General features: G+C 41.3%; 1 protein-coding gene across 1 annotated transcript in view; it reads left to right on the forward strand.

Annotated features, from left to right (window-relative positions):
* LOC144821622 (solute carrier family 22 member 7-like) overlaps window positions 1-20,053 on the forward strand; it is a 207,462-nt gene that overhangs the window by 158,197 nt on the left and 29,212 nt on the right. The window contains exon 8 of the mRNA XM_078678860.1: window positions 4,473-4,581. Within this exon, the coding sequence (XP_078534986.1) occupies window positions 4,473-4,581 (109 nt within the window). The remainder of the gene's footprint in view (window positions 1-4,472; window positions 4,582-20,053) is intronic.

Genomic DNA, 20,053 nt, shown 5'->3' on the forward strand with positions numbered 1-20,053 from the left:
ATGGAGGTGATGGTGTGAAAAGCGGTGGGGAACAGAGGCAGTGCCGCTATTGGCACTGCTGTGCCTGTTCTGACCTGGCTTTCCACAGACCTCTTGATAGTTGGGATTCTACTATGAAAAGGTCAACAGAAAGGCAGCGAGGGGGCCCCAAACAGGGCCTCCGCCCGCTGTTGCATGACTTGGTGCATGATAACAGTGTATGCACAAAAGTGCAGGCACTGCATTGCCTTCAGGCTTACTCTGAGTGAAAGCATGCCACTTCCACAAAATCATCCCCCGCACACTACCAGCTCAGGGGGCAACTCAGAATGCAGTGGTTAGGATGCCACCGGCTTGGTTCATTTCTCCAGACTGCGGCCTAGCGGTTAATGAAAAGAGTGCTTTCTGAACCAAAAGATATTTTTTGCCAAACATGTTGTAATTCCGTTCAGCAGTTCAGGTTGTGAATTAACACGGAGAAAACACGTTTTGGGACCCCCTTTTTCTCAGCCCCACTTGACAAATCACCCCGAAACTTTTAACACAGGAGCTGACCGGTGTGCCCCATTAGTATTGAGAATTTCGGGAAGATTCGTCAAACGGTGCTAAAGATATTGGCAAAAGAAAAAACCCTTTTTGGATAGAAACAAGGTCCAAACTATAACTACCTACTGGTGACTGCCAGTCTGTAATAAACATATATTCAAAATGATTGACACACCAGATACCATTAGCAAGCTTATGGTAGCCTGAGACAGACATGGGTCCAATGGAAGATCCAGAGTGGTGTCGGGCATATGCACATTTTGGGGTTGTAATTACCTAAAGGTGTTCTGGAGGATTGACTGAGGGCATATGCAATGAGGTCATGGACACATGAATTACACTTGATCCCCGTACTGTACTATTAAATATCCTGGATTATCTTGGTCTCACAAGGTGCCAGAACTTATTACTCAGCCTGGGCATGAAAGTGGTCCAACAAGACATTGCCCATAATTGATTATTTTCATTCCACCAAGTATCATCAAATTGAAAAATGGTCTTGATGATTGCAGGTAGTTGGAAGAGCCTGGAATTAAAGCAAGTGGATGCCTTTGCAAACATGTAAAAGTCAGGGGACTTTGGCCCAACATTGAGGTTTTGATAACCTTTCCTCCTCAAAGAATCTATGCAGCGAAGCAGATACTATTATACATGACTGATCCTCAAGGTATATATTGTGCAGACACTGGAGACCTTTATTTGTTGACTTTAATGATTAGATTGACATTACTAATGAGTGCATTCAATATACTAGGCTAGGAGGCAATTATAGAAAACCTCCTTTTCTGTTCTGTATTCTTTTGCTATGTTCTAAAAATAATGAAAAATACATTTCTTAAAAACGTCCAATCGTAGCATCCAGATATATGAATTTCTTAAGTTTTTAAGTGTAAAAGCTCCAAGAAAAGCACAGTATCTATAGGTGTAATTAACAGCGAACAAGGCACAAGTTGAGGGGGACCATGACGTACAAAACACCAGATAACAGTATTGGAATGATTCTAAAAGACTTTGCCTTTGCACTTACAGCCTGATTACAGGTTGTATGGTATGGACTAACAGTAAAATCACATGTAATTGTATCATTATGTGTGGTGAATTTGCACCATACCTGTGCAGTTATGTGTAAAATGTTCAATTACCTTACAGAAACAATTTTTATAGTTGTAAACCCAGAAAGCATTTATAAAATCATTTACTGACTGCTCTGAGTACTGGGGGTAGGGGATGCAGGCGCGAGAAGGTTTTGTCCAGTAGGTGGCAGCACTCCAGGGTTCCTTGTCTTGAAGAAATGAGAAATAAAGTGTGTCTGCTGCTGCAGCCAAAGCCATATTTGATTACTCCAGCCAGTAGGTTTCAAACATGATTCTTTCTTAGAAAAACTGGGTGTGGAAAAATCTACCTACTCTGAATCAGGTGGAGAAAATTCAGTGACTCAGATTCAGAATCTTAGTGTTTTTCTGGAAGTAGATCTCGTGCTACTGGGCTAGGATGAACGCTGTAACCAAAAAAGTCCTCTTGAAGTTGGATGCACATTTAGCCAGGCCCCACTGAGGCTGATAGTTTTAGAGGGAAAGGTTCTAAGCGGGAAGATTGAAATGTTGTGGCTGCTGACATCTGCTCATCGGTCAGATACTTTAAGCACCTTTTGCCAGTCAAAGTTTCTACACTGGGATTTAGTCTCTGTTTTTAGAGCTCAAAATCCTCAAGAAGGACGAGTCAGAAAGTTTTATCGTGGCATGGTGCCCCAAAGCCAGATATGTTAGCTAAAAGGGTCTGCTGCATCCTTCTTTTGTGTGGCAAAAATCTCTAAAGCCCTAAAGACATGGCTTTTTAATAAATATGTAATGCTATACAGGTATATTAAATCATCTGTTTATTACCCTAGGTTTCTATTAGGTCTTGCTTTATTCGTGTGCCTGAAATTCTCAGTGCCTAGACACATTCGGGTAGTAGAGCGCACTATACATTGCAATTTCATTTCATTTACCAGGACCAACCTGATGTTCCTGCTCTCCATGAGTGTGGCTTGTCAGATTGCCTTGGTGGCTAGTGACTAGTGGTTAGTGGTTGGTAGTTACCTGTGATCGTTTGTACCACTCCTCCTAAGGTTAAACCATTTACATGTTTCAAGTTTTTCCTCTTGGTCGCTTCTAAGGGTCCCAGGACCTTATAGACAGTACTTAGAGGCTAGGAATCATTCAAGCAGAGACCACCAGCAAAGTCCAGTTGGGGTCCACCTGCCATTGCTCTCCAGGTCCCTTCCAGGAAAGGCCTCTTGCAGCTTCTTTTATGCCAATCGGGAGGTGAACCAACTGACCCTTGAAGTCCACTTCTCAATCCTTGGAAAAAGTGGAAGCGGGTCATGCCCCTCAGGACTCGTTACTCATTACAGACAACAGGCATCTTCTTCTTCTGTTCTTCCACAGGTCCAGAGGTGGTCAGAAGTGCTAGGAGTGAGGTGACACATTTGTGCAGTCCACTAGCCAGTGGGTGTAGATGACTCCCTGACCAATGGGAAGAAAGATCCTAGGGCAAACCTTCCCCCTTTTAAAACACATTATATTTGCCTTGTTGCAAACTATCCAACAGTGTACACTTTGGGAACAGTTTCACATCTACTCAAGGGAGGCAGAATTGGCAGGGAGGGCATCCCAAGCAGGCTAATTTCAATTAGCCTCCTAAAACTTTAGGCAAAAAAGTGCAACTTTTCAATAGTCACATTTCCTGAATATTTGGCAAAATCCAATTTAATCCTTTAATTGGGTATTTTTGACACGCTCAGCTGCAGGTGTCTACGATACAGTGGTCTAGTTATGCCTGTCAGCCTGAAACAATGTTTTTTGGTCAGCCAAGTGTATAGCAAAATACATGCTACAGTTCACTGGTGACTATTCGGTCATGTTTTAAGACACCAGGAAGATGCACTGGGCACTGGATAGTAGTGTCCCAGAGTTCAGTATTCAAATACTAGCAGCATCAATTAAAAATAGAGGTAACCACACAAAAAGAGACACTTTCTCATAAGAAAGTTACTGATTGTATTTCATTATTTCTGCACAGCGGTTAAAATTACACTTGACGCCAACCTTTGGATCAAAAAAGCATAGTCTAACTCTGAGTAGTTGCAAATCAACAAAAAACTAAAATTGGAGAATGGATGTTTGAAATGTTTGGTATAACAACAATGAGATTTAATTTAAGACAAGAAGTAAAAAATATTGCTTTAAGGATATTTTGAAAATTTCCCTTGAGCTATATTGTGAATAAGATATGACTCTAAAGTTTTATTATAACCTTAGAGCCCTCCTTGCTGGCTCTACCAGCCATTAAAGGCTTGCTCCAGCATTAAGAGAGTGGGCCTTTGATGGCTGGTAGAGCCCGCTAGGAGGGCTCGAAAGCTATTGGAACATTCCAATCCTAGAGGGCAGAATGTTCTAATTAGTAAAAACAAAAGCCTCATGGTGCCAGAGGGGGTTTAAATCCCACTGGGTTCTGAGATGCCTTTGCTCACAGCAACAGCTGTGAAAAGAAAAACAACATTGGAATGTTGCTCTCCTGGCTTCTACCAGTCAATAGAAGCCCGGAGCACGCCATTGTCTTTAATGGAGCTATCAACATTCCAATGTTCTATTAGTATATATGTGTCTAATGTTCTTTTAACTTGCCTATATAATAATTAGTCTATGTGCACTATACTGCCCATGAAATACACTATATTATAAACATTTTCCAGGTTCAGAAAATGATATCCTATAATTAAAGTTGTTAATCTATTAGACAAACTAGGAGTATTTGGTGTCAATGGGCTAATCTATACTATTCTGTTTATTTCCTGAAATGAATATTAATTGTATTTATTGATAGTGTGTGTAGGTTTGAATAAAATGAATAACAACATTGTATTACCTTTTCTTTATCTTCTTCTCGACGTTACCCATTTCCAGCTCTGGGCCCTCTACGAACAACAATTGCGACTTTAGGGAAAGGTTTCTCTGGATGCGCCTTCATGGTCCTTTACCTGTACACCGCCGAGCTCTACCCCACCGTCCTCAGGTACGGCTAGGCTCTGCATTCTGACATTCATGATTGATAATTTGGGGAACACCAACACCAAAGCAATCTCATCATTCTAAAAGAATAGATAAAAGATGAAAGTAATCCTCAATCTCCAGTAGTATTTTTATCTGGGTTGCATTGAGAATCTGCATGTTCTGCTGGGTCTAGTTCATGATTCCCTCCATATGCGAAGTTGACAAGGTTTCTGCCAATTAACCATATTATCATGTCATAATTCTTGCAAATTAAGGGCATTATATACAATATTTTGATGCACGGCAGTGCTGCAAGCCTTACTGCTATGCTAACGTGCATCAAAAGATAAAAGTTACAGAGCATTCCTGTCCTTATCCCCCTGTGCTGGCGCAAAATGGGCTGTCATGCACCAACGCAGGTGCACTTGCGCCATGATGCAAGGGAGTCTGCATTGAAGGGGTGATTGTTTAGAATGCAATGCACATAGAAAAAGGAAAAGAGTGGAGAAATAAAGGTATTAGTCCTTGTTGTGCCTTCCTTACGTCTCCCCTGGGGAGGAATAGGAATCTGCCGCATCCTCAGGTTTACAAAACCTTGCAAATCTGGGAATGAATCAGGTTCCATGGATGTGGAATGGGAAAACCCATAGCAACACCCGTGAAACGCCCCTTTCACGCAAAGTAATGCCTGAAAGGCGGCCATATTTACAAGGCCACGGAGGCCGCCAGTGCATAAAAAAAAGAATGCACCGGCCACGCAAAGGGCTTGCAAGTAAGCCAATAAGTTCCAAATGAATATTCTACACAGTTTCTTTGTTGTGAACAAATTCAATAGTTGATTGGTTTCTCTTTCTTTTCTGAGTATGTTTTGAGTAAACTTACTTAAAAACAATTTAAATCAAAACTTTCTGCAAAACATATTCTTTCTTCGCACTATAACCTCAAAATCAAACCTAATGTGGCAAGATACTGACTACCGGAATAAACAACATATGTAGAGATCCCATACTTAGGTTAAAAACGATTTCCTGTGCCTCCTTCAACTGCTAAAATATGTCTTCTTTTTTTTTTCTCTGAGTTTTATATAGTGCAAACTTGACCCGAAGGTATCGGGAATAAGAGTGCTTTATGCAAGCACCAGTTGCCCATAGGAATGAATGGGAAGGCCTTCCTTAATAGCGAAATGCAATTCACAATTCGCTATTAAGGAATATGTAGGAATCGCAATTATTTGGGAGCGAAACCTACATGCATAGATAATTGCGACTCCCTAATAGCGATTCCTTAATAATCTCTGTTAAGGATTCGCAATTGCCTACTTTGAAGCATGTGCCCATTTTGATTGCGGTACTTTACATTGCGGTTTTTACAACGCAAGTCGGTACAACGACTTGGGTTGGAGGGCGCTGAATTGAGGATTAATATGCTTTTCTATTCCAACTCCAGCTCACATAACAGTAGGGAAGGTGTTGGAATAGAAAATCACACTATTCCTTAACCTAGAGCGCCATCCAGTGCAAGTTATTGTAATGACTTGCGTTGTAATGGCTGCGTGGTAAAGGTCGCTTGGTGTAAACACCGCGTTGTAAACGATGTTTCCCAAATGCACTATTGGTAATTGTAAGATTTTAATTTGTACATTATATTTGTCATAACATGCCCAGATTTATTGAAATATTGTTATGATTTTAATTAACTTAAATAATAAAGATTCATTCTTCTTATTATTTCTGGGAATGTTTTTTTTTTAAAAAGAATCTTGTCATTTGATAATGTTATACTAAATATAGAAGACTGTGCACTACATACTAAGACATGTGTGTGTCCCAGTTTTGCTAGAAAAGATGAGCTATGTGTAAAACTTTCACCACAATATGAAGGATACAGGTAGTATGTACTCTAGCACCTTCAGGTTGTGATATTTTTTTAGCAAATATTGTTTTTGGACAACTGTTGCATAGAGTGTACACTGTTCTCAGTAGATATTTTGGATACTCTGAAAAGAAATGTTTACAGTGCCCACTTTTCTGCTGATATCAACTTTATTTCTTAATATACACTCAGTGAGTGCCACAGGTATAATACAGAGTAAAGCTGTATGTACAGGTTACTGGTACTCAGTATTTAGTTTTTCTCTCAATATTTGTAGAGAGATTTAAGATTGCAGGAATTAAAGTTTCCCATATATGTGTGGTTGATTCTTAATCTGATCTATCCTAACTGTAAAGTGTATGTTATAGGCTTAGTGTTACATATAATATTTGCTTTTAACACCTAAGTGAGTTGTATCTGTGGTTGCAGTAGTAATGGCTGATATTTTGGAGTTAATGTCAGGCCTCTAATATCATAGTAATTTAAAGAGCAGTATTCAGGTAAATGAACTTTGAATGATGTCATCAGTGATTTCATCAATGATGTAATTTGAGATGTCATCAATGATGATATAAATGATGTCATAGAACATGTCATGAGTGATGCCATATGTGAGGTCATAAGTATTGCATGGTTGGGGGTGCAAGTTATAGTTAGCAATGCTAACTATAACTGATGAATTTCAGGTTTTTTTTTGTTCAAAATGCTAATGATGTAACTGACAAATTCACATAATTATGTTACTTGAAGCTTTTTTTCAGTGAATTTCTAATTCTTTTTAAAACAACAAAATTATTTTTACCACACCTAACTATAGCGTTAAATTAACTTTTGTTTTTTTTAATATATTTCTATTTTTAAAAAAAAGTTTTTTAAAAGACACGAAAGTGTATATAGGGTAGAATAACTGAATAATGCATCGTGTGCGGACATTATTCTGAAAGGGAATTGCTTTCATATTGCAGCTTAACAGGAACGAGTGCACACTTTGCAAAATGTTTCTAAAAAATGATGTTTGAGTATAAAACAGAGTAATACAACATTTGTGTTGAGATTGTCTGTCTCTTCAGTCCATCTGACTTTCATATTGAGACATTTTCTTGTTGTGACTTACTCTGTCCCAGCCCTACTGGTCTTTCAGCAGCACCAAGCCTTACATGTCATTTACTCTGCTGCGGCCCTAATAACCTAATAGGCATCATGTCCGAGCTGGGTCTGACTATGCCGCAGGGTGGTATGGCCTACTGGAACGCGCTCCCTGAAAGCGGGTGCGCTGAACTGCTGTGACCTTTTTGCAGGCCTTGGAGGCCTGCCTTGCAGCTACCCCTATCCTCACTAGCCTGATCGGGAAGCAGCCCTGGAGGGCCTGGTGTTCACTTGAATTACCTGCCTAGGTCCCACCTTGCAAGATTTGAGGGTGAGTGACTCTCCCCTTGGCACTGTAGCTTGACCCCCTGCCACGTGGATTGGGGCCAAATTGACAGAGTGGACTCCGTGCTTCTAGGGACGCCATGATTTCAAGGGTCCTAACTGCTCATGTGTCCTCCGTGTGGGACCCAGGCCACCTTGAAGAATTCAGAGTGCCCCAGAGGTAGGGTGCTTTTTCCCAGGTCTTCTGCTTAAAGTTTCACTCAGGGTTATCTTTGGTTGTGGAAGAATGCACTCGCCTCATTCCTCAAGACCTGGTTTACATATCCAGAGGCGCCTCGCTCGCATCCTGCAATTAGAAGGGGGTTTGTTGGAGGTCTCAGTGGACCAAGAATAAGGGAAGTGGAAATACCAAAGGCTTCCAGAGGATCCTCACTCAAGTTGATCAACGTTGTCTCTGAACTTGTTTGTGGCCTGATCCCTGACTGACAATTGTGTAGCAGATGAAGAGATTTTTCAAACCTTTGGTGTTTCTTGTATGACTATAATCTTTTTCAGCTGGTCAACTGCAACATCTGTTGGGCATACTGGCCACATGGCTGCTGAGCCGGGGGGCTCTTCCTCTAACGCAAGATATGCTAAGCAGGGCCTCCTGCCAACAGACTGGCACCCGGTTATTTATCCTGTTCTTTGTTGCATGTCAGAATATCATTTTCCCCCCACTCCACGCTCCATTAGGGTAAAGTTAGACAATACTGGTTAGAAGTGTCTCATTCTGCTGCACTGTCCGGTCCACTCTGTTTTGACATGCATCATCTCCAGCTTCATGGGGAAATGCAAAACGGTGGTGGCAGCTCCAGTGGCCCCTGCAAAAACCACAATGGATTCCTTTTTACAGCGTGCTGTGGGTGTCCTAGACAAGGAGATAGAGCTTGCGGTATGTCATCTTTCTTGCTCCCGGGCAAAACACCAGCTCCCCCTTATATCCATTCCCCCATGTGATTCAGTTCCAGCTTTACGCAGCCTGGAGTTGGTGGAAGTGGCTGAGCCACTCAGGGGTCTCTCCACCTTGCCCATCTGTGTCCAGGAAGTAGTAGGTTCTTCTGATGCAATTAGAGATGACATAAGCAGGGGCAAAAAATCACCAGTGTTTGTGCCCGGTTGTAGTAAGATCACTGTCAAGCCAGTGGTTCCCTTCCCTCTCATTTCAATAGGGGCACAGGGTACTGGTGAGGTTATTGGGATCAGGACCAAAAGAAAGTGTTCCATGATAGGGGGTAAGGCAAAGCTTCCCGGGGCAGATGACCAGATGTCCAACACACACGTTGCTCAGACCCTGTCTAAGGAGGACATGGCAGCTATGATGGAAACATTTGTGGGTACCTTAGTGGAAGGACTGGATGCCAAATTGGAACCAAACAAGCTACGACTTGCCTCAATAGAGCGGGAGCTTTCTAATCTGACCCAGTATAACAACATGGGTTGCAGCATAGTTAGACATGGCTCTGTGGATACACGGGACGCTCTGGTATTGAGGGTTTTAGTAATAATAATATAACAATATTCAACCTGGGACTCGTAATAGTCAGCCTGGGACTCATTCAGCAATTCAGCAGTATATACCACCTCCTTCTAATTACAGAAGAGTATTCTCTGGTGCACAGACAGAACATTGAGTTTTTCAAAAGTCAAAAGTCAAAAGCCAGCTTTATTCGATTAGTTAAAATCATAAAAGCAACAATACAGTACAATTTATAAAAACAGTTGTTAAAAAGTTATTTTACATATCGTATAATTCATATGGTTAAAACTGTTTAAAAATCAGTCAAAGTGCTATGTAAATCCAGTCAATAGTTTAGATGTTAAACCAAAAACAGTACATTCGCAATGTAATCATAAGAAGAGTAGTTAATTTAAGAAATATTAGCTAAATCTGCAATGTAATGAGGGCGCCCTTCCATGTCCTTCGGGGATAGCTTCCTGGTTTTTGTGCGCATAGCTGCGACCAGAAAGCTAGCAACCCCGAAGATTATCTTGGTACTCCCTAGTAACTGCAGATGAAGAAACACTGGGCGCACCTGAGTAAAGCCTTTTTCCCTTAAAATAGGGACCAGGTATAGTTTTCTACTCTTCTTGAAATGCTCACAAAACATTACAAAGTGTAAAAGGGACTGCTCTGAAAAAGTATCGCAGCTACAGGGTATTGACTCATCTGGCACCCCCCATACAGGGAAGACTCCCAGAGAATACTGGATGATGTTGAGCCTAAATCTAACAAGAAGGTGTCGATGGTATGGACGGCTTACAATTGTTAGATAAGGTTCAATCGACGTGTGGTCAGGAGGAGAAAATTTGCTCTTGCTCTGGGTTTAATCAACTCCTCGCTTTCCCGCTTTAACGCTGCCCTCCTCAGGAAATTTTCCTTAATCCATTTCACGTCCCCCTTGCAGATTGTATTAGGGTGGCTAAAAAGGTTGGGCCTACCAAGACTTTCCAGGGCGCCCTTCACATAAGCTAACCACGGGATCTTTAAAGCATTTTCCAACACCATACAATCCCTAAGAATAATGTGGTTAAGCCTAATTTCATTATTCAGCCAGATTTTAGCCCAACATACCAATGGTTCCAAGAGAAGCTGATCAGTAATAAAGCCCAGGCCTAACTCTGTGTGTAGGGAAAAAACTGGGGTGGATTGTGGAACACTTAGTAGTGATCTTAGAAACTGATTTTCCACAATCTGCAAATCACCGGTTGAATAGTAACCCCACAGCGCTGCGCCATAGGTGGCTATGGAAAGGCATTTTGTTTTGTACACTTTCAGTAGTGCCTCCATTGGACGTGAGCCTAGTCGCTTTGCAAAGCTTAGCAAGGCTGAGGTTGAGCGGGTTACGGCAAGTGACTTAGCGCACACCTGCGGTTTCCATGAGCCCTTCTCCTCAAAGATCACACCCAGGTAAGTGAAGACCTGTACCCTTGAGACCCCCTCACCACAACAACTAAAACTTTTTAGTTTTTTTGGCCTTTGCCGCCTCCCGGCCACCATAACATGAGATTTTTTATTATTGATCAGGAGGTCGAGTTTCGCCATAAAATCACCAAATGCATCCAGAAGCTTTTGTAGCCCCACTCCCGTACGAGCGAGGAGGACCGCATCGTCTGCGTATAGCAGGACAGGCACTGCGCCCCCCCCCCACCGTACGGGATGTCAAGTGTGGACCCCTCCAGTGCTTTATCCAAAGAGTTGATGTATAAGGTGAATAAGAGTGGGGCTAAAATGCAGCCTTGCCTCACTCCTCTTCTGGATTTAAAGGGTCTGGTGGTATTGCCATCCTGGGTTATTCTAATGGAAGCTGATAAGTCTTCATGAAGGGCCGCCAAAAAATCTATAAGAGGAGGATCAAACCCTATCCCAGCTAAAATGGCCCATAACTTGGTCCTATTGACCAAGTCAAAGGCCGAAGAAAGGTCCATAAATGCAAGGTATCTATGACCCTCTTTTGCCACAGTATATTTGCTAACCAGTATATGTAAATTCAGGCACTGATCAATTGTGCCCCGTTTCTCACGGAAACCATACTGGAGTTCCGAGAGCACCCCCTTCTCTTTAGTGATGTTGCTCAGTCTAGTCAAGATAACTCTGCAGAGAATCTTGACAGCGGAGTCAATTAACGATATCGGCCTGTAGCAGGACGGATCGTTTCTTGGCCCCTTCTTATATATTGGGACGATAGTTGAGGTGGCCCAGGATTCAGGGAACCCCGCTGTAACCGTTGCATTAAAAACGTTAGTAAGTATTTTGGCCCAAAGGAGTGGACTCGAGCTGTATAAATCTGCCGGAACACCATCGGGTCCTGGAGCCTTGTGTTTGGTCATCTCAACTATTGCCTTGTTGACCTCCACTTCATTGAAAACAACCGGGGGGGCTTCTGTCGTGGGCTGATGGAACCTACTGGGTGCTGGGAGCATATCACTCTTGTAGATCTTACTAAAATGGTCAACCCATTGATCTTCAGAGATTACACAGTCCATGACAGTATTGGTTGATGTAGAAAAATAAGGATGGTTAATGACCATCCAAAATTTGGAGCTATCCTTCAAGATATTGGTCGATATTAGACTATCCCAAGCCTCACTTTTAATAGACTTTTTCCGCTTTTCAGTCGCCTGTCCATATTTTTTCCTAAGCCCAGCCACAAGGTCTTTATTTCTTGGCTGTTGTTTTAGGGCTTGGAGTAAATCCTTATGTGTCCTTGAGCATTCTTTATCAAACCATCTTGGGGTGGAGAGATCAACCTGCTTCTTAGTGCAAGTTAATTCCTTATTAATGTTAAAACAAATAGTGGAGAAAGAACTAATGATGACACTACCCTCAGATGTACTATCCATGCAAATTGACATGTCGTCTTGGGAGTTCTGTACAAGGTTATTCATAAAAGAATCCGGCACCACCTTTGCCCATTTTAGTCTGCGGCCCAGGTCCTTAGGGACAAGGGTATCACTGCGACCCCCCAGACGCTCAACCTGGGTGACGCTGTTGAGGCCCATGTTCAGGAGCAGGACCACTGGGTTGTGATCACTAAAGGGGGAGGGAATCACTTCGTAAGATACCACTATGTCGATTAACCCTGGTGTGATAAAGATATAGTCGATGACCGTGCTAGCATCTCTGCCAACAAAGGTTGGTGTTCTTACGTCCTCCCATGACCCGTGTGCCTCGTACAAGTTTTGGTTTGCTAATAAGTTCTCTAAATCCGCCCCCTGTGGAGTGTGCTCAAAATGAGTACTGAGAGCTCCTGGTGGGCCCAATAGCTCCTTATTCTGACATCCCCAATTACACGGATGAACATTAAAATCTCCCAATAACAGGGTTTTGAATAAAGCAGATTGCTGTGACTTATATGATATTAAAAAAGAAGTTAGAGAACTCAAATGTGAACAGCATCTATCTCTATCAGGTGCGTTATAGAAGTTGATTATCAAAATTAAGGGGGAATTTGGTCTTGCCCACTCTATACCTAGTATATTATCAGATGAAAACGCTATTTTCCATGCAGAACCCCGCAATTTTAAGGAAATAAATATATACAGGCCCCCCTTGTGTCTGCCACCCTCCCCAGGGGTGGCTTTAGTAGAAAAACTCCGATACCCATCCATGAAGAAATCCCCACTGGAATCCCAAGTTTCCTGGAAACCCAGGATATCATATTGTGTGATTAGATTTAACCATCTTTCATCAGAGACTTTCTTCTTTAGCCCAGCAATGTTCCAGCTCATTGCAGTGACATGACGACCACTAGCTACTGAAGTGACAACCCGAAATGGTGAGACAATGGGTGGTTGTCAATCATTTGTATCTAGCGTAGAAGTGTTTAAAAGAGGATGGAACCTATTGCTGAGTGTGATCCCTGGCCCATGACTGGGGGTATGCTCTACTTCGGATGCTATTACTAGAGCACTATTTGGCCTTACCCGCAATAATGCCTGCTGGGTTTGGTAGGATACTTGAGTCTTCACTCCCTGTCTCTTCACACTGCCTAAGGGGACTGGGACATAAGGGAGGTTTGTATTGGGTTGAAGGTAGGAGGGGGGAGGATAAAAATACCCTAATGGGAGTGGTCTGATACCTCCACTCCCTGGGTCAGAACCATCCCAAAGTAGGGAATCTGCAATGTTGGGTGTATCAAAGTTAACAATCACGCAATCTCCAGCAATGCATTTAGGCCTCCGCCCTACCCAATCTACCCTTCGTGCCGCTATAATATGTTTATATATAAGAATCAACAAGGGCCTTGACTCCTTACTCAGAAAGGCTGAGTCCAATTAGACTAGATAAACAACAAAAAAGCCAAATTCTGGAATAAATTTTTCAAGTTATACAAAAAGCGCTGCTTTGATTGAAGCAAAAACAACCTGTTTGTCATTAACACCATAAAGGTTTATTCATAATTATGACATGATTATTTTTCATATTAGCACACTATTTGTCGTGCTTGGAAAATACAACATACAAAAAGCACTACTATTTTTATATACAATATATACAAGAATATACAATTTCAAACATACTCAGCCATTCATTCATGCATACTCCTTACAAAACAGTGAAAACAATAAAGTGAAATAAACAATACAAAAACAATGCGTCCCAACATCGGTTAGTAAATCAGTCCTAAATATTTCTTTTCATATTTTGACAATTTGTTGCAGTTTGTAATAGTCACAAGCACTCTCGTGAAACCAACTCTATACAAAACAAGATTAGGGGTAACCAGATGTTGGACTGAAAGGTGGTCGACGCGTTTCAAACCCCTATCGTTAGGGTGGGGTTCTCCTCAGGACCGAATGGTTCTTAATCCAATAGTCACAGCATAATGGATAACAGGCAGTGAAGTATCCCAAAAGTATGGTATGGTATTTCCCACAAACGTGATTACAGCAGCGGCTGCGGTGCAGCTTGCTGCTCGCAAAAGATAATGTAATGCGTCTGCTCCTTTCCAATGTGAGCAAGAAGTCTTGACTCCTTCTCCTAGGGCGGCTTGTCAGATTGAAACCGCTGTAGTCCTCGAGTCCTCGAGTGGAAGTGTCTCTACTTCCTGGTTGTCACAACCAGGAAGTAGAGACACTTCCACTCGAGGACTTTCAGTCCAACATCTGGTTACCCCTAATCTTGTTTTGTATAGAGTTGGTTTCACGAGAGTGCTTGTGACTATTACAAACTGCAACAAATTGTCAAAATATGAAAAGAAATATTTAGGACTGATTTACTAACCGATGTTGGGACGCATTGTTTTTGTGACAACCAGGAAGTAGAGACACTTCCACTCGAGGACTCGAGGACTACAGCGGTTTCAATCTGACAAGCCGCCCTAGGAGAAGGAGTCAAGACTTCTTGCTCACATTGGAAAGGAGCAGACGCATTACATTATCTTTTGCGAGCAGCAAGCTGCACCGCAGCCGCTGCTGTAATCACGTTTGTGGGAAATACCATACCATACTTTTGGGATACTTCACTGCCTGTTACCCATTATGCTGTGACTATTGGATTAAGAACCATTCGGTCCTGAGGAGAACCCCACCCTAACGATAGGGATTTGAAACGCGTCGACCACCTTTCAGTCCAACATCTGGTTACCCCTAATCTTGTTTTGTATAGAGTTGGTTTCACGAGAGTGCTTGTGACTATTACAAACTGCAACAAATTGTCAAAATATGAAAAGAAATATTTAGGACTGATTTACTAACCGATGTTGGGACGCATTGTTTTTGTATTGTTTATTTCACTTTATTGTTTTCACTGTTTTGTAAGGAGTATGCATGAATGAATGGCTGAGTATGTTTGAAATTGTATATTCTTGTATATATTGTATATAAAAATAGTAGTGCTTTTTGTATGTTGTATTTTCCAAGCACGACAAATAGTGTGCTAATATGAAAAATAATCATGTCATAATTATGAATAAACCTTTATGGTGTTAATGACAAACAGGTTGTTTTTGCTTCAATCAAAGCAGCGCTTTTTGTATAACTTGAAAAATTTATTCCAGAATTTGGCTTTTTTGTTGTTTATCTAGCTATAATATGTTTACCCACATCCAGACTGCCACTGTTGAACTGGCCACACCATCTCCTAGTTCTATTTAGCAAATCTAAATCGGATTCCCTCTGTTGTGGTTTAATGCGCGGAATCCCTGTTAGGATGACAACTAGGCTTGCTGCCTCCGGAGGGAGATCCACTGGGCGGCTCAGTCTATTACTGGGCTTACTGGAGGGGTGCACCTGTGGTCTAGGGGTAGGTAACGTATCTGCCCTCCCCATCTCCTCGACCCCTACTAAATGGGTCCCCCGTGCTAAATCAAAATTTTTATCAAGTGACAAGGATGCAGATAAATGTTGCGAGCTGTGCACTTCCATTTGTGAACTAGATAAAGCCGCAGTTGATGTTATAACCCTCGCCTCGTGTTCACATGCCACTCTGCTTCTAATGTGGGGCTGACAGCGTGGGCAATGTATATTAGGGTCCGTGAGATATTTGTCAATCCTTTCACATTTTTTCATAATGTTATCTACACATGATTTGAGAGTGTCCACAATGTCTTTGGCCAAATTCACAAGTAAAGGTTCCAAACGGGATTCGATTAAGCCCTCCACTACCTCAACCAAATTGTCCTGGAGGCCCTGGAATGTCTGTTTATCCGCTTTAGCGCCATGTACTTCATGTGACTTCTTCCCTCGTAAGTATTTAGCCTTATGTCGCGTGTTTACAGTAGAAACCACATGTACAGTATCGCTATCCAGGGCATGTGGAGGGGTAATGGCCCTGGGAGCAGGGGAGGCAGTAGAAGTCGCGACTTCTATAATGGGTTGCAGGGGGATGTGTGTAACATGCTCAGGAACCACTGTGTCTATTAAATTCCTCCTCTCTGTATCCGAGTGGACAAGGCCCAGTTCTTTTTCCGCACTAGCGATTTCATCGTTTAATGCCCCTACTGCAGCTGTCAGGTATGAAATAATGGTCTCTGATTTCTTAGGGACTTTAGCCTTCTTACCTTCACCACCAATCGTTATTAGCTTGCGTTTTCCCATTGCGAGGGGCAGAGTCTCTGGCCCTGCCCTGCCTCCTCCTGCCAACGACTGCCAATGACTGTCCCGCCCTTGTCCCGGGCTTCTCCCGGACGCTCCCGCGCGCGACTCGCGGGGCGAATGGGGGTGTCAGCCTTTTACAGGCGCCTCCGGGCGCTCTTAGCACGTCACGGGCGCGCTGCCGCCCCAGGGGCTGCTGGGGAGTGTGGTCCGCTCGACCGGGCTGCCTCCCGGCGTCCTGCTGCTGCCGCCGATCCCCTCACGGCTCTGGCCCGCTGGCGTGGCAAAGGTAGGTTTTTGGTGTTCCCCCCTGGGCTCCCGGGGGGTCAGCCTTTTACAGGCGCCTCCGGGCGCTCTTAGCACGTCACGGGCGCGCTGCCGCCCCAGGGGCTGCTGGGGAGTGTGGTCCGCTCGACCGGGCTGCCTCCCGGCGTCCTGCTGCTGCCGCCGTTCCCCTCACGGCTCTGGCCCGCTGGCGTGGCAAAGGTAGGTTTTTGGTGTTGAGTTTTTAATATCGATATAAAAAAATATTGAGTTGTAAATATCGTGATGCAGGAATATCGACAGCAAGAATATCGTGGTCCAGAATTTTGAATTTAGGGTAAGAAATATTGCTTTTTAAAATATAGAAGTCAGTAATATTGTTTGCAAAAATATTGTTGTTTAAAATATTGATTTATATATTAGTGTTATGTATTTTAGTATGTATTTTAAAAGTATGTGATATCATTTTTTTAACTAAGAATTGCTTTTGTTTTTAATTATAATGTTACATTTTTAGTAATTGATAATTTTATGTTAATTCAATGTTGTGTTTTTTAGTTCTGTAGAGGTTTGAGGGTTAATGGGGGAATAGGGTGGAAAGTAATTTAATTATAATACATTAATTGGTAATGGTGATTAAATACATTTTTATATGTTTTAATTTGATTTTTAATTATTAATATTTGTGTATTTTATAATTAATTATATTAATTATGGAGGTACAGTTTTGTAGAAATTTAGATGTGTGTTGTGAAATCTGTGAAGTTATACGGAAGGAAGTAAAAAATATTAATTTTTTGTAATAATTAATGTTTTAGATTATAATTAATTTATATTAAATATAGTTCTTTGTTTATAAAATCTTTTTTAAATGTTAATAAAATAATGTTTGTAGGAAATGTCTCGATTTTTTTAACATTATAATGTGTTTCTATCTTTTTTAATAATTTTATATAATTTTTATTTTTGTATTATTAACAATTTTTGTATTGTAGTTGATATTTAGTTTCCTTTTTATTTTAAATAGACTTTGTTGAGTATATTAATTTTAACCCTCTGCTATCCAACACTTTCCCTACTGTTGCACTCACTAAAATGGAAATAGTAATTTGTACCCCTACGCTATCCAACACTTTCCCTACTGTTGCACTCACTGGAGTGGGAATAGTAATTTGAACCCCTCAGATCAAGTAAGACCATACACTTTTAAGATTGGGTCTTCGCCGGTCCCCAGCACATGTGTCTTTTCCCATCTGGGGGTTCTGTTGGATGCCAAGATGAATTGGAGGCCCATAAAAAATCGTAAGTAAAGATAACTTACCAGGGCGAATGCTGCTATTTTTACCTTTGCCTCCAGATTAGGTAAAAGACCGGTTGGGGTAATATTGAAGCTTTATAGGGCCAAATCCATCAAAAAGTATTGTATTGAGGTAAAATGTGGGGCTACATGATCTTCAATTGATGAAAATATATTTTTTAAGCTGAATTTAGCTGTACCTCAGGGCACCTCCACTTTTATTGTTCGTGAAGAGCTGTGTATGGACTATCACTCCTTTGTTGGCTTTTTGCCCCCCTTTTCATTATGGTTAAAAGTGTGGACCAGCAATGGAACGTCATTAAATAAATAAATCTTAAAGGACTGTATAGACCTTGATCATGCCTCCCATTCACCATGGTTCAAATTCATCAGGGAGTGTTTAGTGAACCTGGGGAGAGCAGACCTTTTTTTAACCCAGAATCGTATGACAAGAAGGACCTGGTCGGTATCAAGGAAGCCTTTTTTAGACAGAAGTCAGTAGACAGGGAAGCCAAGAAGCTCTTGAAGTCTAGTGTACATCATTTAATTTTGTTAAGAACTACGCAGAAAATTGAACATACTTACTGGGGTTGGTGAACTCCTACCATCATTTTCTATTGACCAGACTCCGGCTTGACCTTTTTTATCTTCTTCTCACCCACCCAGGAGGGCTGTGGAAGGGACAGAGGCTGCTGCTCTGTGCTTCCGACGGTAAGTATCCACAGGACATGCTTCATTTTTTTAAATGTTTTGCAGTTTTTATGACTTACCTATGAAGTCTTTTATTATCCTGATCTAGAAAGAAGCTAACTTTAGGCATGTGTGTCCCACCTATGTCGTTTTATTAATGCTTTTGTGTAGTACATCTTTCCAATTGCTTAGCTTTTTAAAATCTTCAGTAAGACTTAGACCTAGCTGTGAACTTTGGCATGCTGCACTTTGTAAAGTTTGGTACATTCTGATTGCTTATTAACTGCCCATATTGTCTTTATATACATTTTCAGTCCCTATTCCAGGAGGCAAGCTTTTATTTGAGGATGTTTTAATTTGTATTTATCGTGTGTTTTTATGATTTTTTAACAAGAAGCCAAATAAAGTTGATTTGATTTGAAACATTTTCCCAGCAAGTTCATTATTATTGTAATAGCATACTTTTCCTACCCTTTGTATGTGTTTATTTATATATGAACGTTGTAAGTATAAATCAAAATGAGAATAATCAGTTTTTTAATATTGTATAGTTTTAACATTTAAATATGTACATGTTTTTTTAAGTGACTGATTGCGGACTAGAGTTCTATATTTTGTTTTAATCTACTGTATAGAGTTCTTTTTCATATGCTTAGTTAGAATGTATTGTTAATCTGTAATACGAGAGTCATTAAAATATGGTTGTATACTCATTTTAATTTTTTTTTAAAGGTGGTGACTCTTGCGAGATGCCCGCGGGAGTCAAACACACAATACCCTGCGTGGACTCCAAGGGAGATGTATTCTGTGGTTGCCACTCGTGACCCTCTCGTGGGATCGTACATTTTGGATTATGTTAAGAGCATTGTTTTCCTGTATTTGTGAACAAAGTAATAGATTAGAGATGTTGATTATATTACTATATCAAGCAATAATATGCTTACAATCACACGAAATGCTCGTGAGAGTTGAACACACAATCTCCTGTGTGGACTCTGAGTGTGCTGTACTTTATTTTCTGCTCTTGTAAGCATATGATCATGAATTTGGAATTAGATTCATAACAATGCTTTCTTGTAATTCTGAACAAATTAAGTAATTTGAGATATTGATTAGCTAGGAAAAATTGCTTATGAATAGTTCCATGAAATATATATATATATTTTTGTGATCTTGCGTGAGGCTCATGGGAGAGGAACCACGACTCAAGAAAGAATTGTGATTGGTTCATATGCATGTCTTTATTTAGAAAAAGAAAATGTTCATATATTTTGTTTTATTTCCCTACTGGATTTAGACGCAGGTAGACAATTTGACTTGCTCTCCATTCATATTTCTCTACCAACACAAAGATTGTCTCATCAGATGCTGATGAGGAACCAGTGGCAGCCGCCCCAGACTCCCAAAGAATCCTTGGTGTGGC

The sequence above is a fragment of the Lissotriton helveticus genome, chromosome 2_2, assembly GCF_964261635.1.
Source record: "Lissotriton helveticus chromosome 2_2, aLisHel1.1, whole genome shotgun sequence".
Taxonomy (NCBI): domain Eukaryota; kingdom Metazoa; phylum Chordata; class Amphibia; order Caudata; family Salamandridae; genus Lissotriton; species Lissotriton helveticus.